Below are 22,235 nucleotides of genomic sequence, written 5' to 3'. Positions count from 1 at the left end.
TAAATAAAATTTAAAAAAAATACAGTAAAAAAAAAAAGAACATAGTTGAAGAACCTTTTCAAAAATCTGAGTTGCAAGAAAGAGAAAGAGAGAGAGAGAGAGAGAGAGACAGAGAGAGAGAGGTGTTACCATAGAAACTGTTTGCGTGGCTCGAATGTTTCAAGGGAAAACAGCCCCTCTGGCAAGGAGAGGCTGTGAGGTGCATACTGGAGCGGCACCTGTCAGCTGCTGGAACCCGCAGGGCGAGCCCTGAGCCGTCCTGACAAGCCCACGGTGCTGCAGAGACTTCTGGCAGTGATTCAACTCCTGGTCAGACGGCCTGTTCCACATCCGGAATGGCCAAGTGGCCTGCCCAGGGTCACAAGCTACCTGTCAGGGATACTGTGACTAGCCCAAAGCAGTCCTTCTTCCTTTGTCACACACTAAGGACCGGTACACAGAATTCTACCATGCATCTCCCTCTTAGAGATGACGTCATCCGCAAAGGGTCCAGTGCTTCCCAAAGTTCAGTTTGTTGTGGTGCAGCAGGGATAGGAGGGGAGAAAGAGATGATACGAAAATGAAGGCAGCAGCATGGGATTAGCATGGCCTCCGCTGAAGCGCTAACCGCTGGAGGCGACCAGCTAGCCACGTGCACCTTGCAGCTGAATGCCAGACTGTCTGTGATGAGCAGGCAGAGAGGCACGTGTGCCGCGCCACCCACGTTCCCAGAAACACTTCTACTTCGCAGGGTGGTCGTCGCTGACAGAGGTGAGACCTACAGCATCTCCTAGGAGATTGGCAATGTCCTCGCCAAGTTAAGAGGCTCTCACTGGAACCCCAGCAGGCACAGCCCTTCCTCGGGGCTGATGAACACCGAACACCTTCCCGCAAGTACGAGAGGGATTTTAGCCAAAGATCGCGTCTTTGGGGATGTCTGTCAATGGCCTCTGTTGAAATGGGCTCTGCTTCCTTCCTAGAGCAAATGAAGATACTCAGCCTGGAAAGCACACAGGGCTTCAGAGCCAGAGCCACGCGCGCACCAGAGCCAGAAAAATTCCACCCAGAACTCCGCAACAGCCAATTTCCCCACCTAGACCCGGTGCTTGTTCGCAGAATTCTAGAAAAGCAATAGTTACTGAAACGCAGAGGCAGGCAGGTGCCTCCGGATGGCGAACAACCAAAGGCAAACAGGGTAGTAGAAAAGCAGCGAGCAGGCTGGCACCGCAGCTCACTGGGCTAATCCTCTGCCTGCGGCGCCGGCACACCGGGTTCTAGTCCCGGTCAGGGCACTGGATTCTGTCCCAGTTGCTCCTCTTCCAGGCCAGCTCTCTGCTGTGGCCTGGGAAGGCAGCGGAGGATGGCCCAAGTGCTTGGGCCCTGCACCCCATGGGAGATCAGGAGGAAGCTCCTGGTTTTGGATCAGTGCAGCACCGGCGGTGGTGACCATTTGGGGGGGTGAACCAACAGAAGGAAGACCTTTCTCTCTGTCTCTCTCTCTAACTCTGCCTGTCAAAAATAAAAATTAAAAAAAAAAAAAAAGGCAGAGAGCAGATAATATGAGCCAAGAACTGCAAAAGCAGCTCCCACGGGAATCTTGCCTAGGCCCCAGCTCCTGTGTGAAAAGGAGAGAGCGGTTTTTCAGGGTTAGTTAGGTATGCACTACAGTACCAAGCTGCATCCTATGAGAACAGTAATGGAAGAAATAATGCACAAATAAAATGGCCTTATCTAATTACGGGGAGAAAAAGAAACGCAGAGAAGAGGCTACGTGACAACAGCCAGCCACTGTGCAATTTTAGAAAGCTCAGGCTGGCATGAAGGGACTGGAGCACCCAGGTGGCAAGGCGCTCTAACCCAGGTGAGTGATCGCTAAGTTGGAGTCTGGAGATACTCACAGGGCGGAAGGATCGGGACTTGTAAGCACAAGGAGATCAACGTAAAGGAGTCAGTGCAGATAAACCAAGCAGCCAGATCACAAAGATTAGACCGAGTAGCAACGTACGTTCAGGTAACATTCATGGAAAGAGTTGACTACGGGGTCAGGCGCTGGGTGCAGCAGACAACAGACCACGTGGGTGCCTGCTTCCCTTGTTAGAATGCCAGCTCTGCTTCTGATTCCAGCTTCCTGCTAATGCACACCCTGGGAAGCAGCAGATGATGGCTCAAGTCCTTGGTTCCCTGTCACTCACATGAGAGACTTAGATTGAATTCTGGGCTCCTGGCTTCAGCCTGGCCCAGGCCCAGCTGTTGCCAGCATTTGGGGAGAACCAGTACATGAAGTCTTGCTCTCTACGGTGAATGTCAATGTATTCTTCTTATTCCCAAATACTTAGTTCATGCTCTTCTCTACACCAGTTTCCATTAAAAAAATAAATAAATATCAAAAAATGAATCAAAATGATTTCCCTTCTAAGGGTCAGCTCAAAAGCCACCACCTCCGTGGTCATCTGTGATTTCAAGTCTCTCCACCAAAATCACTCACCTTCCCGCTGAGCACATGGAATTGCCCTGTCCCTCTGCCCAGGGTCACGGTCTGGCCACAGCCAGCACAGACCTCAGGCTCCTTGAGGTCAAAGATAAGACCAACCTTCCTTGCTTCCCCTGTGCTGGGCCCAGGGTCATTCATAAGTACACTGATTAGTTCACTGATAAACACATTCACAGTGACTTTCTAAGTATTTCCTAAAATAGTAAGTAACAAAACAAAAATGTAACACAAATGTAAGAACATACAAATCTATGAAGTGACTTACTGGCTCAAATAAGGATCAAACAAGTCTTTTCCAACTTTAAAATGATGTTTGTGGGGTACGTTTTCTGGGCACTTGGGACACACACACCCCAGAGAGGCCGACCTAGTTAAAGTCCTGGCTCCTCCACTTCTGAGCCAGCTTCCTGCTGATGTGCACCCTGGCAGCCGTCAGATGACGGCTCAGGTACTTGGGCCCCTGCCACCCATGTAGGAGACCCGGATGGGGCTCCAGACTTTGGCTTGATCCAGCTCTGGCTGTTGTGGACATTTTAAAGGGAAAGCAGCAGGTGGGTGATTTCCATCTGTCTGTCTCCCTGGCTTTCAAATAAAAGGAATATAAATAAAATATACTAAAGGTAATTTCAAAACAAGAAGCAGGAGCTAGAAAGAAAGAATGAAAAAAAAAAAAAAAGCTCTTCCCATGGATGAACCTTGAGATGTCTGACTGAGTGCAGTGAGCACTTCAGAGTGGAGTATGGCAGGCATTTTTCTGAGCACTTTATGTGCAGGTTAATTTAATCCTACAGTAACCGTATGGAAGGGATGGGTATTATTAATAACCCCATTTTACAGGTGAGACCATTGAGGCCCAGCTGGCAACAGAGCTACTAAGTAATAACATTTGAAGCCTTGTAATGTGGCTCAAGTCTACTATGTCTTTTGTTCTTTTTAAAACTCTCTCCTGCCAACAATTGCCCTCTCAGAGCCCCTGCCACTGGTGTCCCCCTGCCCACTGTGGCTGCCTTGGAGGGGTCATCTCCCACTCTTCCTACTGAATGTGAACTCTGCTTCCGTCTGGTCACTCATCTCCTCCTCTGAGGACTCGAGCAGTCTCCTAGTTTCATCAGCCTTGCACTGACCATTCACAGATGGAAATCTCCGGCCCTAAAGCTGCGTAAGTCTCTCCCTTTCCCTGTGTACAAATGCAAAATCTAACCACCCTTATCTGCAACTCCATTCCACCAGCTTTAGCTGCATACCACAACACCGCAGAATTTAGGGCATGCAGCCATGTTCATATGTCATGGGCATTTTGTGGGTCAGGGCACAGGGAGGGGTGGGTGCTATGGTTTAGATATGGTTTGTCTCTTAAATTCATGCAGGAGTTTAATCCCCAAAGTTATACACTAATGGTATTAAAAGGGTGAAAAGTTAATCCAACTATAGTATTTAGGGTGGGGCTTCCGTGATTGATAAGCCTTGTAAGGAGAGACAGACAGACAACACACACCCTGTCTTCTTGCCGTGATGTTATGAGTCACCTGGGGACTCTGCCAGCACAAGGCCAGATGAGGCCCTTAGACCTTGTACTCCAGAACTGTGAGCCAAAATATGTGCTCCAGCAATAAAAATCAGACAGCACAGCTGGCCTCTGAGACTGCACGGGACCCCGGCAGACCCAGCCAGCAGGTGCTGGGGTCACCGAGGTCATTACTACTCCCAGGCTAGTGTTTGATGCTGGCTGTTGGATGGGGCCTCAGTGAGGGCTCAAACCCCGCTGTGTGGCCTGCCCACGTGGCCAGCTGCCTCAGAGAACAGCAGCCTCAGGGTGGGCTTCTTACACGCAGCTCGAGGCTCCAAAGTGTCCAACATGCTTACAGCACTTCCCACGGTCCCCTTCATGAAAGGAGACCATATAATAGGCATCAGGTACTTTTTACACACCTTAATTCTTATAAGAGCCCACGTAAAGCAGGTACTACCACCATTTACAGAAACAGGAAAGATGACAAGTTTAGAGATACATGGGGTCAGTGTCATGGCTCAGCCGGTTAAGCTGCCACCTAGACTCTGCCGGCATCCCGTAGGAGTTCCCACTACTCCGCTTCCCATGCAGCTCCTGGCTGACACACGTGGAAAAGCAGCAGAAGATGGCCCCTGTACCTGGGCCCCGCCATCCACACGGGAGATCCAGATGGAATTCCAGACTCCTGACTTTAGCCATTAGGGGAGTGAACCAGTGGATGGAGGGTCTTTTTCTATCTTGCCCTGTCAGTCTTTTAAATAAATAAGCTAAAACAAAAACAGTTTAGAGACATACAGTAACTGTATAGCTAACTGAGGAAAACACACAGGCTCTGTGCGGATGTCACAAAGGTCACAGTAATGGCTGGCGCCACGGCTCACTAGGCTAATCCTCCGCCTTGCAGCGCCGGCACACCAGGTTCTAGTCCTGGTCGGGGCGCCGGATTCTGTCCCGGTTGCCCCTCTTCCAGGCCAGCTCTCTGCTGTGGCCCAGGAGTGCAGTGGAGGATGGCCCAAGTGCTTGGGCCCTGCACCCCATGGGAGACCAGGATAAGTACCTGGCTCCTGCCATCGGATCAGCGCAGTGTGCCGGCCATTGGAGGGTGAACCAACGGCCAAAGGAAGACCTTTCTCTCTGTCTCTCTCACTGCCCACTCTGTCAAAAACAACAACAACAACAACAACAAAGGTCACAGTAAATAAAGACCAGCTTGCAGACACAACACGGTCATATACAGCTTAGCAACAGGATGAGCATTGAGAAATGTGTCGCTAGACAATTCAGTCATTGTGTGACCTTCATAGAATATACTACACACACCTAGCTGGTGTAACCTATACACATATATACACACACACATATATGGTGAGCAAACCAACACTGAGATTAAAGCAAAAGAAAAGTTATACAATCCAGATAAGCAAGAAACAAAAGCCATCTGAGCCTGCCACGGGCATAACGTTGCAAGCTTTTTTTTATATATATATAAGTGGAAGGAATGCATCCTAAAATAGCAATAAAAAGTTTAAGATGGTAAATCCACAAGCCAATGACATAGTTGGGCATTATCAGGTACTACGTGCTGTACAGACCTAGATGCATTCTACTTTTTTAATTTTTTTTTTTTTTTTGACAGAGTTAGATAGTGAGAAAAAGAGAGAGACAGAGAAATGTCTTCCTTTCACCGGTTCAGCCCGTAAATGGCCACTACAGCTGGCGCTGCGCCAATCCAAAGCCAGGAGCTTCTCCTAGTCTCCCATGGGGTGCAGGGCCCAAGCACTTGGGCCATTCCTCCACTGCACTCCCGGGCCACAGCAGAGAACTGGACTGGAAGAGGAGCAACCGGGACTAGAACCCAGTGCCCACATGGGATGTCGGTGCCGCAGGCGGAGGATTAACCAAGTGAGCCACTGCGCCAGCCCCACATTCTACTTTTATTCAACTATCTTTACACCAGCATCACCACACACACACACACGAGGAAAGCACAGCCCTAGGACGTCTCAGTGGCCACCAAGTTACTAAGCAACAGGAATTTCTCAGCTCCAATCTTTTTTTATTATTATTTATTATTTGAAAGGCACCGTTACAGAGAGGCAGGGGCAGAGAAAGAGGGGTCTTCCATCTGCTGGTTCACTCCCACATGGCTGCAATGGCAGGAGCTAGGCTGACTCAAAGCCAGGAGCCAGGAGCTTCTTCCAGGTCTTCCACATGGGTGCAGGGGCCCAAGCTGCTTTCCCAGGCCATAGCAGAGAGCTGGATCAGAAGAGGAGCAGCCAGTGGCTGGTGCTGTGGCTCAATAGGCTAGTCCTCTGCCTATGGTGCCCACACAGCAGGTTCTAGTCCCAGTCGGGGCACTGGATTCTGTTCTCAGGAACTAGACTTTTCTTGTTAGCTAGCCATGAAAGTTGTATTGCTTACTGCTGGATTTCAAACAACTTTGTCACAACAGTTTTAATGTAGCTACTTGAAAATACACGCATGTATCTCAAAAAGCAAAAACTTTACAATACAGTGAAAAATCTGGTTTTTTTTTTTTGGCTTCCACCTATCCAGTTCATATTCCTAAGAAACACGTAACCTCTGGTATATCCTCCAGTTTCTTAATGATAATACAAACCACATGGCCCCCTAACCCATCCACCCACCCTGCCATTTTCCTACAAAATGTCATGCTTCTGCATCATTTAACTATCCTAAGAGGCTGGGTATTTGGGTCCCTTCCATTCAGACCTACAGGTGCTAACCTTGGGTGCACATTACTTCACGTGTGCAAGTACACTCACACAAGTAAGAGAAATCTTCAGGATTTCCAAATAGGACAAATACACATCTATAACTGAGAGATGTTGGGGCCAGTGCTGTGGTGTAGCAGGTAATGCGGCTACCTGCAGTGCCAGCATTCCATAGGGGTGCCAGTTTGTGTTTCAGCTGCTCTACTTCCAATCCAGCTCCCTGTATGGCCTGGGAAAGCAGTAGAAGATGGCCCACGTCCTTGGGCCCCCACACCTGCATGGGAAACCCAGAAGAAGCTCTTGGCTTCAGATCAGCACAGCTCCGGCCACTGCGGCCATCTGGGGAGTGAACCAGTGAATGGAAGACCTTTCTCTCTCTGCCTCTGCCTCTGCCTCTCTGTAACTCTCCTTTCAAATAAATAAATAAATAAATCTTTTTTAAAAAAGTAATATTTGTTTCCATATAATTTCAGTAAAATAATGCAGTAACTAATTTCTGGATGTTTGCAACCTAACAAGGAAAAAAAATGCACCTCAGGGTGGTCTGTGTACATTTCTCTTATAAAGGCCATCATCGCTCCATGCGTTTAACACCCATTTCTATCTCCTTTCCGAAGGACCACCTGTTCCCATGTCCTGCCAGCTTTCAGCTGTGTTGTTGCCTTTTTTCTCTCATCAATTTCTAGCACCTCCCTTTATATTAAGATTGTATAACAGCAGTAGCCTGGTTGTAGGATATGAACTGTGAACGTCTCTTCCCAGGTTGTTACTTGACTGCACTTGTGTTTGACATGTGAAATTTCTTCACTCTTACGTTGCTGAAGTCATCGTTTCTTTCCTTTAATGCCTTCTAGAATGAGTCAGAATTAGGTAGCCCTCCAGTACAGAATTAAAGAGACGTTATTAAGGAAATCAACAGCCTTATGTATTTCTAAACTTTATGTCAAATGCTTTAAAACTTATCGAAGAGGAACCAGCACTCAGACATAGCAGGTAAAGCCACCTTCTGCAGTGCCGGCATCCCATATGATCACCAGTTCAAGTCCCAGCTGCTCCACCTCCAATCCAGCTCTCTGCTACCCCCTGGAAAAGCAGTAGAAGATGGCCCAGTCCCCTGCACCCATATGGGATACCCAGAGGAACCTCCTGGCTCCTGGCTTCAGATCAGCACAGCTCCAGCTGTTGTAGCCATCCGGGGAGCGAATCAGTGGATGGGAAGACCCCCATCCCTCTCTCTGTCTCTGCCTCTCTACAAATCTGCCTTTCAAATAAATAAATACATGTTTTAAGAAAAAAAAAAGTCATTGCATCTCGAAGTTAATTTCACTTCTTTAAAAAATAAAAAACTTATTGAAGAATTAAAGATTTCCTAGAGTCCCCTTATACATTCTCTAACGATCTACTGGGCTGGCATTGTGGCGCAGTGGGTTAAGGCACTGGCTGCAACACCCTATCCCACAACGAGCACAGACTGGAGTCCCAGCTACTCAGCTTACAAGTCAGCTCCCTGCAAATGCACCTGGGAAAGCAGCGGATGGCAGCTCAAGTGCTTGGGTCCCCACCACCCACATGGGAGTCCTGGATGGAGTTCTAGGATCCTGGCTTGGGCTTGGTTGCAGCAATCTGGGTGTGGACCAGCAGATGGAAGATCTCTTTGTCTCCTTCCCTTTCTGTCGCTCTGCCTTTCAAATAAATAAAATAAATACATTTAAAAAAAAAAGATCTCCAGCTAATAAAATAAAAAATAATTAAAGGAGCACACATCATTAGTTTGCAATGTCTAACAAACACGGGTTTGGCAAGCATCAGTGGCCACTAAACCAGAAAGTGAAAGGCAGAGAGGAACTTTGTCATGGACACATCAGGCTGACAACCCCTACGGCTGGCTGTTTTTTGTTTTTTCTTTTTTCTTTTTTCCTTTTGACAGGTAGAATTGTAGACAGTGAGAGAGAGAGAGACAGAGAAAGGTCTTCCTTCCGTTGGTTCACTCCCTGATCCAAAGCCAGGAGCCAGGTGCTTCCTCCTGGTCTCCCATGCGGGTGCAGGGCCCAAGCACTTGGGCCATCCTCCACTGCCTTCCCAGGCCACAGCAGAGAGCTGGGCTGGAAGAGGAGCAACCGGGACTAGAACCTGGTGCCATATGGGATGCCGGTGTCGCAGGCGGAGGATTAACCAAGTGAGCCACGGCTCCGGCCAAGGCTGGCTGCTCTTAACATCACGGAGGACAACTACACAGCTAGCTGCCTCCCGACAGCACAGCCACCAAGGAAGTGTTCTTGACTGAGCTTAGGAAGTTTTCAGGGGTGGGGGCAATGCTCTCTAAATCCAGCTACAGGTGTCTAAGTGATGGGGAGACAGAGGGGGTGCATTAAACTCAGTCACGACCAGGTATTCGGCAAAACGCAGAATGTTCCATGGAACAAGTTACCCTGTGTATTCAACAACTTACTTAAGACTGAAAAGGAAGACCAAACTGTAACAAACCAAAGGAACCTAAAGACACTTACCCAGTGTGATGTGTGAATCTTGCTTGTGTTCTGACTCAAACCAATCCCCATGGAGAAAGATACTCTCAGAAAATCAGAGACGTGAACACGAGCTCTGTAGATACCAGGGAGTTGTCCAAGTATGCTAATAAATTACAAGCTTTTTTAAAGACCTTATATTTTAGAGATCAGTAAGTATTCACCAATGAAATGACATATCTGGGATTTAAGAAAACTCATTGGGGGAGGCTGTGCCAGGAACTTGGGGTGACCCAAGACAGCCTGGGTTCACGGTGATAATGGTGGAGACTGTGGGCACACGGAAGCTCAGTTAGTCCAATTTTGCATATTTTGAAGCCTTCTACAACAGAGCACAAGACCTGCAATCCCCACAAAGATCAGCAATTCTTTCCCAGGAGAATTCTGATGTGCCATGGCCATAGCCAATCAGAGACACCTGCGGAGGGAGCCGCCTCGCCGAACAGGTGCAGGATTCACAAAGGATACGAGGGGGTCTAAAGGATGAGCTCTGGCCTAGAAATGTTCAGGAGACGCAACTGGAACCCCTTTTGGGGCTTTCTTCCAGGAAATTAATTCCCTACACTTTTTTTTCTTTCATCCTGCACTTATGTGCAGGGTACTTGGGTAGGGGGAAGATATCAGAGTTAAGCAGCAGCCTCTGGGGCTGGTACTGTGGCACAGTGGGTAAAGCCTCCAGCTGCAGTACCAGAATCCCATCCAATCCAGCTCTCTGCTATGGCCTAGGAAAGCAGTGGAAGATGGCCCAAGTGCTTGGGTCCCTGCACCCACGTGGGGGACCCGGAGGAAGCTCCTGGCTTCAGACTGGCCCAGCCCCAGCTGTTGCAGCCATTTGGGAAGTGAAGCCATGGATAGAAAATATCTGTCTCTCCTTCCCTCCCTCCCTTCCTCCAACTCTGCCTTTTAAATAAAATATTTAATAAAAAAAAATAAAATAAAAAATTCATCAAGTCCTACATGTTTGTTGGGCAATCTGCTTGGGATTCACAGATGAACACAGACAGTCCCTTCTTCCCCAAGGGGCCAACAAAACTGCTACCATGGCTGGGGCAGGACAAAATCCTAGTGCGTGAATGTCTTCTCCCCTTGAGTAAAACAGGCTTACCTGACTTCAGATACCTCTGTCATTAACCCAACCTAATTACCTTCGGCACAACAGAGTTTTTAAATTTGCAGCTAATTTATCTGAAAGGCAAAGAGAGAGAGAGAGAGAGAGAGAGAGAGAGAGAGAGAGAATCTCCCTCCTGCTGGTTCACTCTGCCAGTGCCTGCAACAACTAGGGTTGGAGTAAGCCAAAGCCAGGAGCCAGGGACTCAATCCTGGGTCTCACATGCGGGTGGCAGGGCCCCTGTACCTGTGTCATCACCCGCTACCTTCCAGGGTATGCATTAGCAGGAAGCTGGAACTGGAACTGAGACTTGAATCCAAGCACTCCCATGTAAGATGCAGGTGCCCCCAAGAGCATCTTAACCATTATAGCAAATACCTGCCCCACAACAGAATTACTTTAAAGAGTTATTTATTTGAAAGATGGATTGATGGAGAGAGGGGAAGAGAGACAGATCTTCTATCCACTGGTTCGCTCTCCAGAAGCCCACAACAGCCAAGACTAGACCAGTTCAAAGCCAGAGACCCACAGTTCCTTCCGAGTCGCCCACATGAGTGGCAGGGTCCCAGGTGCTTGGGCCATCTTCCAATACTTTCCCAAGTGCAATCGCAGGGAGCCAGATCAGAAGCACAGGGTAGCCGGGACAAGAACCAGGGACTCTGATATCATATGCCAACATCCCATGCAGCAGCTTAACCTGCTGTACCACTAAGGCCTGTTTCTCAACAGAGAATTTTTAATTCTAGGGAAGACATTTATTTGTATAACCTGGAATTAAGACTTGTTCCTGTAATCCAGGCGTCAACATCAAGGATCCAAGGATTCAACAGTTGCCCTCTCCTGTTAAGTGTTAGTACTGCAGTCTGAGTGGGCCAACGCGGGGCTCCAGGGACACAAACTACAGATGAGGCAGAGATTGGAACGCTGCAAGCCAAGGAACACCAAGGACTGATGCCACCACCGGAACCTGGGAAGAGGCAGCGAGGATTTCACCCCTCCAGGCCTCAGAGGGATTGCGGGTCTGCTCACACCTGCATTTCAGACTTTCAGCCTCTGGAACCGTGAGACAATTAACTTCTGCTGTGTCAAGAACACGCTCTGGCTTTTTGTGATGGCAACCCTAGGAAGCAGACACAGGTACCAATTTAACAGCTCTGTATGGCATTTTGAAGTAATGTGCAGGGCCGGCACTGTGGCGTAGAGGGTAGAGCTGCCACCTGCAGTGCCGGCATCCCATGAGTGCCAGTTCGAGTCCCGGCCGCTCCAGTTCCAATCCAGCTCTGTGTCAAGAACACGCTCTGGCTTTTTGTGATGGCAACCCTAGGAAGCAGACACAGGTACCAATTTAACAGCTCTGTATGGCATTTTGAAGTAATGTGCAGGGCCGGCACTGTGGCGTAGAGGGTAGAGCTGCCACCTGCAGTGCCGGCATCCCATGAGTGCCAGTTCGAGTCCCGGCCGCTCCAGTTCCAATCCAGCTCTCTGCTATGGCCTGGGAAAGCAGTGGAAGAGGGCCCAGGTCTTTGAGCCCCTACACCCACATGGGAGACCTGGCAGAAGCTCCTGGCTTCAGATCAACCCAGCTGCAGTCATTGTGGCCATCTGGGGAGAAAACCAGCAGATGTAAGACCGACCGACCTCTCTCTCTCTCTCTCTGCCCCTCTCTAACTCTCTGCCTTTCAGATAAATAAATAAATCAATTAAAAAAAAGTGATGTACAGTTACTTTTTCTTCCATGGCAGCAAAAAGGGATTAATATCAATTAATGTAAGACATTTCTCAAAGAAACTATTAATACTGACTTTACCCTTTCATTTGCAATGTAACTTCAACAGTTTTAAATCCACTTAGCCCACATTATTACTTCTCTTTTTTCTCTTTGCTTTTTCTGGCAACAAACAGAAATATTCTCTAACAGAATAATTTTTTTAAAAAGTATTAGTGAATCATCTACCTCTCAAATAAATAAAAGTAAAATAAAGTATTGGTGAATCAGGATGTAAGCGCACTATGCATCCAGAGTGCACCTCTTAACAACGAGATGAGGTTTTTTTATAATAAACTTTAAAACTTGGGCTATCAACTCGCCCTTCACTCACTTTGCAGGAACTATAATTTGACTTTTTGTCCCTTCACACCTTAGCAGTTGGTGCAATTCTTGGTTCACCATAGTAGTCTGATTTAATAAATCAGAGAGGTTTGTGAATCAGAGAAAACCGTTTTGTGACTGCTATGCCACTTCAACATGAAGTGGGTGAGACTCATTTTTGTGTAAACGAAGTATCTAATTGCCTTGTGTTATCTTTAGAGAATAGATACAATCTTGCAGTGAAAATGGCAGGGCCCGGACATGACTCACTGCAGGTGTCTGTGCCTCCCAGCCCTGCAAGGCAAATATCAAGGAATCCATCGCTTCCAGTGCCATCTCCTGATGCTTCGCTACATGAATGCTCCCCAAAATTTGGGACACTGTCAACATGACTCAGAAAAACTGTCATAGCAGCCTGGAAAAGACAAGCTAAACCCATTCTAACTAGGAATGTGACAAAAGAGTAAAGATGTGTGTATTCCCGTAAACTCATAGAAAGAACCATGGATGGGATGATTAACCTTTGGCAGACAACGCTAGCTAAAAGGGTGCTCCCATTTACAGCTGGGAGAGGACCAGGAAGGAAAAAGGTCAGCCATGGGGGCCTCAGAGAGTAAGAGACACCCTCCCCCCCGTTTTAATTAGTTGTAGGTTCCGAATAAAAGAAAAGAAATATAGGAAAGATGCACTCCCTACAATGAACTTATCAAGGAAATACCCTGACTCTGTAAGAGGACTAGGCCATGGCTAAACAGATACAACAGAAACAAAGAGGAGTTGATCTGAGCTGGTCCAAGGATCAGCTTGTGACTAGGTCCAAAGGACAACTGGCACGTGGCAGAGGTGACAGCATCCCCTCCAGCCTCCCTCCTGGGTCACCAGCTACAGACCAGTAGTGGCCAGGAACAGGGAGACCCACACAGCCCTGCCAGAGGTGACCAGATGCTCCCATGGGAAGGCACGCACTAAAAACAGCAGATAGGAACAGCAGGTAAGGGTCGTGGCAAGGAGCTGCAGTACAGAAAAAATTCACACATCCCTCAGAACACCAGAAATTGGCAACAACCCACACGAGAGAAAATTGTTAAAAATGGAAAGGATGTGAGGAAGGTAAAATACCAACTGATTTCATATTACACTCAAGTCAAATCTATTAACCAGAAATTAAGACACAGAATACAGCAATCTATCTTTTGATACAAAATCCTGTATCTACATAGAAAAATGAGTTCCAAAGAAGTTTTTTTCTACCCAAAAATAATCTGTAGCAGCCACTGATTTATATACCCTCTCCAGAAATAAAAACCGGAGATCGTGCAAGCTGATTTTCTCTATTTCTCTCTTCTGTATTCTCTACAGACTTCAAGACTTCGGTCACTCCTGACTTCCACCTCCCTCAACAGCCTTCCTTCTCTCCCATCCAGGGTGGTCCAGGACACTTCATCACTATCAGGTCCATGCCTCTAAGTTCAGCATCATCCTTGCTGTCCTCTCCCCTCCATCTCCTATTATTTAGCCCTTTCTGTAAAAATCAATATTTAATAGGCCAGCGCCGCGGCTCAATAGGCTAATCCTCCACCTAGTGGCGCCGGCACACCGGGTTCTAGTCCCGGTCGGGGCGCCGGATTCTGTCCCGGTTGCCCCTCTTCCAGGCCAGCTCTCTGCTGTGGCCCGGGAAGGCAGTGGAGGATGGCCCAAGTGCTTGGGCCCTGCACCCCATGGGAGACCAGGAGAAGCACCTGGCTCCTGCCTTCGGATCAGCGTGGCGCGCCGGCCGCAGCTCACCGGCCGCGGCGGCCATTGGAGGGTGAACCAACAGCAAAAGGAAGACCTTCCTCTCTGTCTCTCTCTCTCACTGTCCACTCTGCCTGTCAAAAAAAAAAAAAAAAAATTTTTAATGTGCAAGCATGACTCCCCAGATGAAGGCTTTTAAATGTCTATCTCCAATCCACAGTAAGAAAGGCATTTCACACCTGGGCCAGAGCGTGCTAAAACCCACTCCTGCTAAACCTCTACAGAAGTTCCTCGAAACATTCCCCTGCTACATCTTACCCCGTGTGACAGGGTGACCTTGCCTAGTCTACCCATTTTATTCCTGTTTATTATTTTTAATGCTGATGACCCAGCTCACAGTATGAGATGCTTGGTGGACAAGCTACCCCGATTCATCTCTCTGTGTTTCAACGTAAGGAGAGAAGTAGTAAGAGTTCAGCAGCCAGGCTGACCACCTGACTTCACTAAGAAGAGAACGGTGTTTGCCTCCAACCTGAGGGCTCACCAAGACCCTCCACATAAAGCATTGATCCCAAAAAATACATTCATTGAATGCTGTTAATAATCTGAAATAGTCTCTGGACTTATAAAAAATATAGGGAAAAAATATATATAGCATGGTTTTAACCATTTTTAAAGTGTTCAGTGCAGTGGCATTCAGTGTGTGCAAATGGAACCACTTTCTAATTGCAGAGTATTTTCATCTTCCCAAGGGAAGGCTCAACTCATCAAGCAGGCACTCCTCAGCTCCCCCTCCTGCCGGTCCCTGACAAACACTAACTTGCTTTCTGTCCTAGGTTCATGGACTTTTTTTAAAAAGTTTTTTTTTTCTATTATTTTCCAGGCATAGAGGGAGAGGGGGAGAGAAGGAGAGAGAGAAATGTGAATCTTCTATCCACTGGTTCATTCCCCAGATGGCCACAATGACTGGGACTGGTTTGGGCCAAAGCCAGATGCCCCGAACTCCATCCTGGTCCCCCAGCAGGTGCACATTTCTGCAGCTTCCCAGGTGCTTCAGCCGGAAGCTGGATCAGAAGCTGGGCAGCTGGGGCTCAAACCCAGCACTCCGATAAGAGATCCCAGCATCGCAAAGGGCAGCTTAACCCACTGCGCCACAACTCCATCCCCACCCCACCCCCACCTTGGCTTTATTCAATAATGGCTCAGTACTCGACCAGAACCATGCTCCAAGGCTGGATGGAGTGCCCCTGGAGTCCTCAGCCCCCTTTGGCTGAATTTGGCTCCTGAGACAAACTGGTGCTAAGTATTTCTCAGGTACACCTGCGCGATGTTTTAGGTAATTCTGTGCCCTGTCTCAGGGCCAGCAACGCCTGATACTTCAGGAAATGAGACGCACACTCGATTACAGACCACTCCCCTGTGAATTCTCTTAGCAAGCTTCCCAGAGCCTGGCCGTGCCGCAGAGACCACCTCCACGTCTGCAGGAGGCAGAGCGAGCAAGGCCCTAAAGAAGATCCTGGACATTCCATCCCTGAATATTACTGAACCAACCCTTTTTAAAGTCAGCTTTGGGGCCAGCGCTCTGGCCTGGTAGGTTAAGCATCCACCTTCAGTGCCGGCATCCCATATGGGTGCCAGTTCGAGTCCCTGCTGCTCCCCTTCCGATCCAGCTCTCTGCTATGGCCTGGGAAAGCAGTAGAAAATGGCCCATGTCCTTGGGCCCCTGCACCCGCGTGGGAGGCCAGGAGGAAGCTCCTGGCTCCTGGCTTCGGATTAGCCCGGCTCTGGCTGTTGCTGCCATTTGTGGAGTGAACCAGTGGATGGAGGCCTTCTCTCATCTGGAACTCTGCCTCTCAAGTAAATTAATTAAAAAAAAAAAAAAAAAAAAAGTCAGCTTCACAGCAGGGCAGGTATTTGGTGCATGACCAGAGAGCCTGGGTTCCATTCGCAACTCTGCTTCCAGACTTGTTGCTGTGCACCCTGGAAGGCAGCAGGCAATGGCTCAGTACTCAGGCCCCTGCCTCCCACCGGGAAAAATCAGGATTGAGTTCCAGGTTCCTGGCTTCTGCCTGCCCCAGCCCTAGCTTTTTCAGGCATCTGGGAATTGAACCAGTGGACAGAAAAAAAAAAATCTGTTTTTCAAATAAATAAATACAATTTTTAAAGATATTCTTAATGGCCAGCACCACAGCTCACTAGGCTAATCTGCCTGCGGCACCGGATTCTGTCCCGGTTGCTCCTCTTCCGGTCCAACTCTTTGCTGTGGCCCAGGAGGGCAGTGGAGGATGGCCCAAGTGCTTGGGCCCTGGGCCCGCATGGGAGACAGGAGGAAGCACCTGGCTCCTGGCTTTGGATCAGCGCAGCACGCCAGCCATAGCAGCCATGTGGGGAGTGAACCAACAGAAAAGGAAGACCTTTCTGTCTCTCTCTAACTCTGCCTGTTTAAAAAAAAAATTTTTTTTTTATTTATTTGAAAGGCAAAGTTACAGAGAGGAGAATCTTGGACCCACTGATTCACTCCCCAGGGAGCAACAATGGTAGGGGCTGGGCCAAGCTGAAGGCAGCAGCTTCTTCCGGGTCTCCCACGTGGGTGCAGGGCCATCCAAGCACTTGGGCCATCCTCCACCAGCCTCCTAGGAGGATCAACAGGGAGCTGGATTGGAAGCAGAGCAGCCGGGACTCAAACTGGTGTCCACACGGGATGCTGGCGCTACAGGCCGTGGCTTTCACCAACTATGCCACAGCACCGGCCCCAGTAAAAATTTTAAAATAACAAGCTGATCTCACAGAAACCAGAAGTTTATTTTTCACTCTTTGCATTTTGAAAATCTGCTTTTGAGGCTCCAAACCTCTGCAACCGGGCTAAAAAGCATGAACTGGGACACAGAACGAGAGGCCCGTTTCTTGGCTCCAGGATGCCCTATTATTTCCTCTTGGAGCCCCACCCTCTCCCACCCTTCCTTTGGGGTGTGGAAGGTGGTTAGAAATAACTTTGTTCTTCCCAGGGTCTATTCAGCGGAGTTACTCCATCCTCTCTGACAGAAATGCAAAGAGCAGGGAGCAGCCCTGTTTTTCTTTGAGAAATGGTGAAGGGAGAAGGCTTCTTAGACATAAATAAATAAATATCACCAAGACGCGAGCAAGATGTGGACTGGAAAGCTTTGAGTCACACCCGAAGACAGTATTTTTTGTTGTCTTAAAAAAAAAAAAAAAAGTGCTCACCGCACCAACAGGCACACTGACCTGCCGGTAACCCGCCTCCGCACCCCACCCACCCCGACTGCCTCCGCCTGCTGGGTGGCTGCCAGGCAGCGCTGGGTCCGGCCCGGGTCGCTTTTCTGCTTTGGATGCAGATGGGAGCGACGGACAGGGAACGAAGACTGAGGGCTGCAAACTCTAGCCCCCAAAACCTCACGCCTGAAACTCTAGGGAACAGCCTGCGCTCAGAATCCTGCCAGTTTTGGAAAAGTACTGAGCTGGAGCGAACCTGAGCTGGAAAATAATTACAGCACTCCGGAGACCCCAGCGCAACCCCCTCCGGGAGGGGGGGCAATCAGCGAACGTGGAAAAATCGCCCGGGGTGCCCCGAGCACCCAAAGCCAGCGCTTCCCTCCCAGATCGTCCCAAACCCGGGAAGACTCCTCCCTCGCCAGCACCAGGTGATCCTTGCCAGCCGAATGCTGGGTCCCGCGCGCGCCCCGAGCCGCGCCCCCCGCTCACTCGGGCGAGCCCGGGCGGAAGAGTCCACGAGGGCTCCGGGGACAGGGCGTCCCCGCCGCTAGGGTGGGGTTCGGGAGGTGACAGCGCTCGGGCGCTCCCTCCCCGGAGTGAGGCAACTCCGAGAAGTTCCCGGAGCCGCCTCCCCAAGCCGACGCGCGCACTGACCCGAGATGGTCTCCTGGTAGCCCTTGGTGAAGAACTGCATGGCCGTGGCCGCCCTCCAGGGCGTCTTGAGCAGCCCCTGGCGCTGCGGGTCCTCGCCCAGCGAGCGCAGGATGGACGCGTAGGCGGCCGCCAGGTTGGGGAGGTTCAGCTCATTATCCTCCTCGCTGCGCGGCCGCTCGCCCTTCCAGCCGTCCGCAGTCGGCGCGCCTCCGGCCTCGGGCCGCGGGGGCTTCTCCGCCGGCCGGCTGGGTCCGGGCCGCGGCGGCTCCCGCTCAGGGAACCCATTGCTGCACCGGGCGCCCCGCGGCGTCTCCGCCAGCGCACGCACCGGGCCCTTCTCCATGGACCGGGGGCGCCTCCGAACTACAGGTGAACTTCGCCGGCGGCCGCGGGCAGCCAACGAGGGTGCAGACACCCGAGGGAGGCACTAGCCGTCGCACAAGGCACTCCGAGCCCGGGACAGCTACCGGCAACCCGGTGCGCCAGCGCCCCCTTTTTAATGCCCGGCAGCGCGGCCGGCGCCGCGAGGGCCTTCCCATTGGTCGGGGCAATCTGACGTCATGGCGCTCGCCCCGCCCCCTCACTGCCCCGGGCTGGGGCCGGGGACTGGGGCCCTAGGACAGGTGAGCTCCTCTTGCCCGCCCGGGAGGGCCCGAGCAGGTTGGGCCCCTGGGGCTGTCGTGGGAAGAACCACCTGAAGCGCCCCGTCCCTCCCCCGCGTCCGAAGAAGGATGAGCAAACAGGTGGAAGAGGCAGAGTGCTACCGGCGATCGGATAACAAACCCCTGTGCTCTTCAGGCAGGAGAACATGCTTCCTGGCTTGAAACTTGAAAGTATGTCCACCGCACCTCCCAGCCCAGAGGACCCACTGGCCGCCGTCAGAGCGTGATTGCACCCAGTGGCCCCTAGATGAGTCCCGAGCGTCTAGAATGACAGCATTTGTGAGGGCCAGAACTTTGGAGAAATGGATTTGCTAGCTTGAAAAGTTAAGGCTTTCTTTTAAAATGGAAACGTAATTGTGGGAAGTTGGTGCCTGATTGATTAAAAGTGACGCACAAAGCTCCTATCCCCAGACGTTGGTACAAATTGTGAAATGCTGTTGATCAGCTGGACTCTTAACCTGTGATATCTGCTTTGTTTTCTTTGGGATTAAAAAGTGGAGCTTTAGGGCACTGGCATTTGGTCTAGCAGAGTAGCCCTCAACTGGGACGGCCTTTTCTGGTATCTCAGTGCCTGGTTCAAGTCCTGGCTACTCTGCCATACAGCTTCCTGCTAATTCTCACCTTGGGAGGTAGCAGGTGATGGACAAGGGTTCCCTACTACCCATGTGAAAGACTGGAATACAGTTTCTGGCTCCTGGCTTCAGCCTGGCCCAGCCCTGGCCATTATGGGGTATTTGGAAAGTGAACCAGCACAATGGAAGGTCTCTTGATCTCTCTCTCTCTCTCTCTCTCCCCCCACACACACACGGTAAATAAAATTTTAAATGGATTTTTCCCTCTCGACGGATATAATAATGGCAAAAGTGAGGTTTAAAATATGTATCAAATTATTTCAGAGAATTTCCAATGCTGCTTTTATAACATATATACAAAGTATTAATAGGCTTACAATGAGACAAACCAGTAGGGAAGCCCTTGGAATTATTCTATACTAACAAAATAGCTCTGCCGTTGTAATTAATAATTGGTATTTATTGGATATCCACTCCAGTCATAACCCTGTGCTAAACATTCAGGAAAGAACTATGGAGGTTGCTGGCCTCATAGCAACCTTTAGTTTAAAACAGAAGAAATGTTTATGTTACTGGGGATTTGTGAAGATAGATGTTGAATTCCTGTCTGTATTAAGTATCACATTATCTAAATCAAGAGAAATGAACACCAACTGCAAAGCCTCTTTGTCACTCTCCTATTTATTGTAAGATATTTTTCCATGGGCAAGGTCCTACAACCTGTTTTCCCTCTAACTGCAGTGCCCTCTGTCCACTGATAGCTCCTCATCAGAACTCACCACTTCGTCATTACGGATGGGCAAAGGGGTGCAGGTGAAGAGGTGTCACGTGACAAGCGGGAAGCCTAACTCACTTTACAGCACCCGCTCTCATGGGAACGAATACCCCCAGAAGAGCAAATCTCCCAAGGCCGCATTCATTCATCAGGAGCTTCTGCTCCTATGACCCAAATACCCCCACCAGACTCCACCTCCCAACACGGCTACATTGAGAACTAACATCTCAACGCGGGTTTGGGAGAGGATGAATCGTATTTAAACCTTAGCAGAGAAATGAAGATTAAGAATGAAACTGAGGGAGCCAGCATTGTGGCGCAACAGGTTAAGCCACCCCTTGCGACACCAGCATCCCATATGGGACTCCTTGTTGGAGTGCTGCTTCCACACTGTGCCTAGGAAAGCAGCAGGGGATGACCCAAGTGCTTGTGTCCCTGCCACCCATGAGGCAGACAAGGATGGAGCTCCTGACTCTTGGCTTTGTCCTGGCCCAGCTCTGAATGTTGCAGTCATTAGGGGAGTGAACCAGCAGGTGGAATATCTCTCCTTCTCCGTCCCTCTGCATCACTCTACCTTTCAAAGAAATCAAGCTTTGAAAAACATGCAACTGAGAAGAAAACAAAGCTTATGGAAAACTCCTCAAGTGCTTGTTATTACAGAACAGTTTAACAAACACATGAATTCAATAAAACAAAAGCCAAGATATTGAAACAGTCGACCAAAAAGGGAGCTATCTAATCTAAAGAAATAAATTCAGGACCATTATTGTTATGGAATTGACTAAAAACAACCATGTGTAAAACAGACACAAAGAAAATGTTGACTACTGACATGAGGAAAAGCATGAGAATGAACGCAGAACAAAAGACAAAAGATGAAGACTCTTAGAGAAAGCAAACATGGTCCCAAAGAAGGATAATTGGGGTTCCTTATGTAGAGAACTGAGCAAATGGGAGGGACCACAATCAAAGATACAAAGCAGGCCGGCACCGAGGCTCACTTGGCTAATCCTCCACCTGCGGCACCAGCACACTGGGTTCTAGTCCCGGTTTGGGCACCGGATTCTGTCCCAGTTGCTCCTTTTCCAATCCAGCTCTCTGCTTGGCCCGGGAGTGCAGTGGAGGATGGCCCAGGTCCTTGGGCCCTGCACCCACATGGGAGACCAGGAGGAAGCACCTGGCTCCTGGCTTCGGATTGGTGCAGCGCACCAGCCGTAGCAGCCATTTGGGGAAGTGAACCAATGGAAAAGGAAGACCTTTCTCTCTGTCTCTCTCTCTCTCACTGTCCACTCTGCCTGTCAAAATAAAAAAGATACAAAGCAAGCATATTTTCCAACCAGAAATAAATCTTTTTTTTTTTTTTGACAGGCAGAGTGGACAGTGAGAGAGAGAGACAGAGAGAAAGGTCTTCCTTTACCATTGGTTCAACCCCCAATGGCCACTGCAGCCTGTGCGCTGCAGCAGGTGCACCGCACTGATCCGAAGCCAGAAGCCAGATGCCTCTTCCGGTCTCCCATGCGGGTACAGGGCCCAAGGACTTGGGCCATCCTCCACTGCCTTCCCAGGCCACAGCAGAGAGCTGGACTGGAAGAGGAGCAACTGGGACAGAATCCGACGCCCCGACCGGGACTAGAACCCGGAGTGCCGGTGCCACAGGCGGAGGATTAGCCTATTGACCCTTGACGCCAGCCTCAGAAATAAATCTTACATTTATGTTCAGTTGGTTCCCAATAAGGGTGCCAAGACAATTCAGTGGAAGAAGAATTGTTTCAACAAGTGATACAAGGACAGCAGACTAGCTACATGCAAAAGAAGTAAGTTGGACCTCTATCACACACCATGTACAAACATTGACTCAAAACCAATCATACATAGGACCTAAATGGAAGAGGTAAAATCTGAAAACTCTTTGAAGAAAATATACGGGCCGGCACTGTGGTGTAACAGATAAAGCCGCCGCCTGCAGTGCTGGATACTAGTATCCAGAAAATATAAAGAACTCTTACAACTCAATAATAAAAAGAATAACACAATTTAAAAATGAACAACGGATTTGCATAAAAATGTCTCCAAAGAAGATACATGCATGGCAAATAAGCACATGAAAAGATGTTCAACATCATTAGCCATGAGGGACATGTCAGTCAAAACTACAGCAAGTGACGTCATA

The 22,235-nt window shown here is 49.4% G+C and overlaps 1 protein-coding gene across 1 annotated transcript in view; it reads right to left on the bottom strand.

The window, feature by feature from the left end:
• The window catches only part of GCH1 (GTP cyclohydrolase 1), a 53,382-nt gene extending 34,844 nt beyond the window's left edge, over positions 1 to 18,538 (bottom strand). Inside the window, exon 1 of the mRNA XM_051822887.2 lies at positions 18,057 to 18,538. Coding sequence (XP_051678847.1) covers positions 18,057 to 18,399 — 343 coding nt within the window. The 5' untranslated portion in view covers positions 18,400 to 18,538. The remainder of the gene's footprint in view (positions 1 to 18,056) is intronic.
• Positions 18,539 to 22,235: the final 3,697 nt, after the last annotated feature.

Source organism: Oryctolagus cuniculus, chromosome 12 (assembly GCF_964237555.1).
Source record: "Oryctolagus cuniculus chromosome 12, mOryCun1.1, whole genome shotgun sequence".
In the NCBI taxonomy this organism is placed as follows: Eukaryota; Metazoa; Chordata; class Mammalia; order Lagomorpha; family Leporidae; genus Oryctolagus; species Oryctolagus cuniculus.
This window is presented reverse-complemented; position numbering and strand designations above follow the sequence as displayed.